General features: G+C 52.1%; 1 protein-coding gene across 1 annotated transcript in view; it reads left to right on the top strand.

The window, feature by feature from the left end:
• The first annotated feature begins 3,277 nt into the window (after window positions 1–3,277).
• The window catches only part of Lrp2 (LDL receptor related protein 2), a 160,974-nt gene continuing 159,754 nt past the window's right edge, over window positions 3,278–4,497 (top strand). The window contains exon 1 of the mRNA XM_031370522.1: window positions 3,278–3,792. Coding sequence (XP_031226382.1) covers window positions 3,714–3,792 — 79 coding nt within the window. The 5' untranslated portion in view covers window positions 3,278–3,713. The remainder of the gene's footprint in view (window positions 3,793–4,497) is intronic.

Genomic DNA, 4,497 nt, shown 5'->3' with positions numbered 1-4,497 from the left:
AGGCTCTGCCTCAAAAACAGAACAAAGTAATAATAATAATAATAATAATAATAATAATAATAATAATAAGAAAGACTAGACAGATGGATCAATAGGTAAATGTGCTTGCCACAAAACTTGACAATCCAAGTTTGGTCCACAGAACCCACATGATGGAAGGAGAGAACTCACTTCACAAATTGTCCTCTGACTTATTCTGTGACAACTGCATGCATCCCTCCCCCAACAAATAAATAAACATTGATATGACAGTTGTCATTTTTAAAGATTTGCTTATTTATTTCATGTATGTGGGTACACTGTTGCTGTCTTCAGACACACCAGAAGACGACATTGGATGCCCATTACAGATGGCTGTGAGCCACCATGTGGTTGCTGGGAATTGAACTCAGGACATCTGGAAGAGCAGTCAATGCTTTTAACCGCTGAGTCATCTCTCCATCCCTGTTGTTGTTAAAACAAAACAAAACAAAACAGTTCTTTCCTGGATGGAAAACAGGTAGGAAGAGAAGAGAGCAAGGAGCTCATCGCGAGGTTCCCACTACAATGCAGGTGAGAGGTTGGGGACTATGACAATGACGTGGAGAAAGTGAATGGAATTTCAGGATCTGTTGCCATTTGGCTGTGAGTGACAGGAGGGTTAGATTTCTGGAGTGGCCTGGGCTTGATGGTACTGCTTCACACTGAAGTCCCGATGCTCACGGCTCAGGCTGTGTCCTGTGGAGTTTAAATTGGAGCTGTCCAGTGGGCAAGTGGGTGAGTGGCTCACAGGAGAAAATGCTGGGTTGGATTCTTAGCAATGAAAGTTGAATTTTACCCAAGGACACTTTACAACCTCATGCCCAAGGCAGGAAGCCTGGAATTGGTTTATGGTAGAAACAAATACTTAGAAGAGATATTTCTAAGAATTTGATATTGAGATGAATGAATATAATAATATAGATAACAAAGAAATGTATCAAGGAAAAGCCAGTTGGCATAGACACATCGAGTGAAGTTCACTTTTGAGCAGTTTTCCCTATCCTGTTCCAGAAGCGTCCTCTGTAAAGTCCATATACATACATGGGGGGAAGAAATATGTAACAAATTACATTTTTGTATCAGAAGGAAGTGATGCAATGCTGGTTTACACCACAAGTGAATTACTGTGGGCTTTCCCATAGTAAACTGGTTCACAGGCGTAATTCTTCAAATCTAGAAATCTAGCCACAAGCATCCTTAGAATTAAATACCTGAGATAAACACGTGTGTCACAGGACTTTTACTAGGGCTGAAAATTTGGGATTGCGTTGGGATAGTTTTTTTTTTTTTTTTTTTTTTAAAGGAGAAAGGATGTGAGAAAGGATGAACCATGCTCTCGTAGTCATCCCCCACCTCCCCCCCCCCATCCACACTGCCTTATGTCCCTCTCCTCTTTCTGCCATACTCTGGGATTAACGCTGCGTGGTCCCCTTCACAAATGCGGCTGGCTAGTGTAGTCAGCCTGAGCCCTGCTGTGCAACCACGTCTGGAATTCCGGTAAGTTGGCAACACAAGAGCACAAAGGCAACAACAATGAGAAGAACCCTTCAGTGCTGAAAGGAATGTTTGGATCCCTGGATTGCCAGAGAAAAGACACACACACACACACACACACACACACACACACACACACACACACACATACACACTCCCAGGCACAGGTCGAGGCTCTTTGCAACTTGGGGGTGCAGCAACGCGGGACGACCATGCAGCCTGGCCCTGGAGGGCTTCTAACCTTCTTGACCCTAGCGCGGTCTTACACTGTCATCCTGGGACCGGCATAAATCACAAAGTGAGACGGAGAGCAGCATCGAGCCCCCTCACCAATCCCCACCTGTCAGCTCCTTTTCACACTAACCCTCCTCCCTGAGGTCCCCAGTCCTCCCTCCTCTTGGGTGTCGCAGAATAGGAAACATTAGCCAAAGCATCTAACTTTTGTTTCCCTGTCCAGACGTTGTTTTCACAAACCTGTTGGTTTTAAGTGTTAAGTTTTCAGTGCCTGATTTGTTTTTCAAAAGCAACACCTAATTTGTCCTCCATCTCCAAGGCTTGCCAGCCTAATCCACGCTACACACGCTTTTGTGGTCAGCAGAGGAAAGCAGTGACTGGCAGGCCATCGCTCCAGGGAGGGAAGCCAAGAGAGACCCTGCTCTGTCACCACGTGGATAGCCGCCTTTCTACGTCACAGCGCTTTTTGCCTGAGGAAGATGACTCCTTGGTCTAGGGCTCTACAGACCTGCTGCAGCGACTCGGGCAGACGATTCTGGGATGATCCTAGGCTGAGAAGCAGCCCCATCCTCTGGTGGGGCTCCTAGCGCAACCAATCGCACGGGCTGGCTAGTCTCGGTACTGAGGACCACGGTCTGAAGGGCTCGTGTAAGGTCCACCCTCTTAAGAGGGTTGTGTCTCAGTTAACAGGTCCAGTGTGGCCCCGGAGGGGAAACGTGAGGTTCCCCCGAATTCCTGGCGTTTCTCTTCTTACTGGCACCGCGGAGAAAACAACCCCTCCCCCAAGTTTTGTTTCAAGATGACCAGAACTATAGGAGACGCTGTCTGGCGTGACTGACACCCGACGCTCGGCGACCAGATAGTTATCATCTCAACAGCAGTGATAGAATCTCCTCTCTGACTGTAAAAACACAACTACCCCATCTGAGTAGCCTGCACCCTGTCATGGGGAAGAGGGCCCCGAGGCAGCTTAGCGAGTTCACTCCGAGGCAGGGAGGTCAGGCGGCTTGGCTCTGTCCAGCCTTTCTCTCTCCCTCCCTCCCTCCGTCCCTCCCTCCGTCCCTCCCTCCCTCCGCCCCTCCCTCCTTCTGTCTCTTCTTTTTGAGACAGGTTCTGGAACTGTGTGGACCAGGTTGGCCTCAAACTGACAGAGATCCACTTGCCTCTGCCTCCCGAGGGTTGAGATAAGAGACCTTCACCAACAAACACACCCTCAGCGCTTTCTTTTCTTCCCCTTTTCTATCTCTTCCCCTTTCCTTACTTTCCTTTCTCCTTTCCTCATCTCTTGCTTTTCTTTCCCCTTTCATCTTTTATTTTTCTTTTTAGTCGCTGTTCTTGAGTCCCCCGTTCTCCATTCCTTTCCACCGGTGATAAAGTTCTAGAGTTTGTGTCCGTGGCAGATTTCTCCGTTGCCCGTTTAGCCATCCCTCTGAGTGGCGAGGACAACAAGCCCTTGCTCCGAGTGTGAGCAGCAGCGATTATTGTCAGCGATTGAATACGGCCGTGGAGTGTGTGTGCTTGTGCGAGCGAGGGGTGTGCGCTCGCCAGCGTGTGAGGCAGTTTTGTGTTCCTGGAGCCCGTGCTCCTGGGTGAGAGCATGCACAAGCGTGCGCGCGTGTGGAGTGTGCAAGTGCTATCGCGCAAGTGTTCGAGTGCCCACTCCTCCCAGAGTCGCAAAGTGCAGGGGGCGGGCCGGGCAGCAGGGGGCCTGGCCCACTGGATTCCCGCATGCTAGTTCCGGGGCGGTCTGGTCTAGAGGGCTTTATGCACCGTCTGGAGGGTGGGGACTGGCGCGGGTAGAAAACGGGATGCCTCAGGCGCTGGGACCGGCTTTCTACCTCTAGGAGCCAGCGGCTGGTGCTGAGCTAGACTCCAGTTCCCGAGCGGAGTAACCTGCCTGTGCCCGCTGCGACGCGCACCCACCTCCCGGGGAAGGAACTGCGAGGCCCGGAGCGGTCTCCGCGATGGAGCGCGGGGCCGCGGCGGCGGCATGGATGCTGCTGCTGGCGATCGCTGCCTGCCTGGCGCCAGTCAGTGGCCAAGGTAAGCGGTCACCTGCCCGCGCTATGCCACCCTATTCGCTGCCGAGCTGAGCCGGGCGAGGGTGGGCGGCTGCGGAGCTGCTCCGTCTGAGCGCTCCGGTGACCCCAGGAGTGACGACTGCAGCGCCGCTCTTGTACTGGTTGAGGAACGCGGTCGCACGAGCTTCGGTGACAGCTCGTCCCACAGCGATCGTGCCTTTGTTCCCACGGGAATTAGTCCTGACTCCCCAACGGGTTTCAGGCTGGAACTTGGAGAACGAGGGTCTCCCGCATGGGTCTGCAGCTTCCTTTTGGCTGCGGCGGGGCGGTCCTCCACGCTATGCTCCCAGCGCGGTTTTCCACCTGCAGCGCTCAGCCGGCGCGGGAGATCAGATCCCATTGCGCGCCCGGGGCCGCCGGCCAGACCCTCCTTCCATCAGTGGCGAAACTCTGTCCCGCCGTGACCCCCATGAGACCGCATCTCACGATACCGATCGTTTACGAGCCCAGATAAGGCCGGGAGGTGGGATTGGCAGAGTCTGCGGCTGATACACTAGAGTACTTTCTTGAAGGCTTTCCCTTTCCTACCCGGAGCGGGTGCTTTTGTGTTGATGAATGGAACTGGTGAGCTGCGCCTGAGTTTTGGGGCTGGAATGCAGAAAGTTTGTAATGTGGGTACAAACTTTTTCAAGTTGTCCGGGAGTTAGTATTTTTTTTTTCTTCTTCT

The sequence above is a fragment of the Mastomys coucha genome, unplaced genomic scaffold, assembly GCF_008632895.1.
Source record: "Mastomys coucha isolate ucsf_1 unplaced genomic scaffold, UCSF_Mcou_1 pScaffold15, whole genome shotgun sequence".
NCBI classification, from domain to species: Eukaryota; Metazoa; Chordata; class Mammalia; order Rodentia; family Muridae; genus Mastomys; species Mastomys coucha.
The sequence above is the reverse complement of the archived record's forward strand: the minus strand, read 5'-3'. Positions and strand labels throughout refer to the sequence as shown.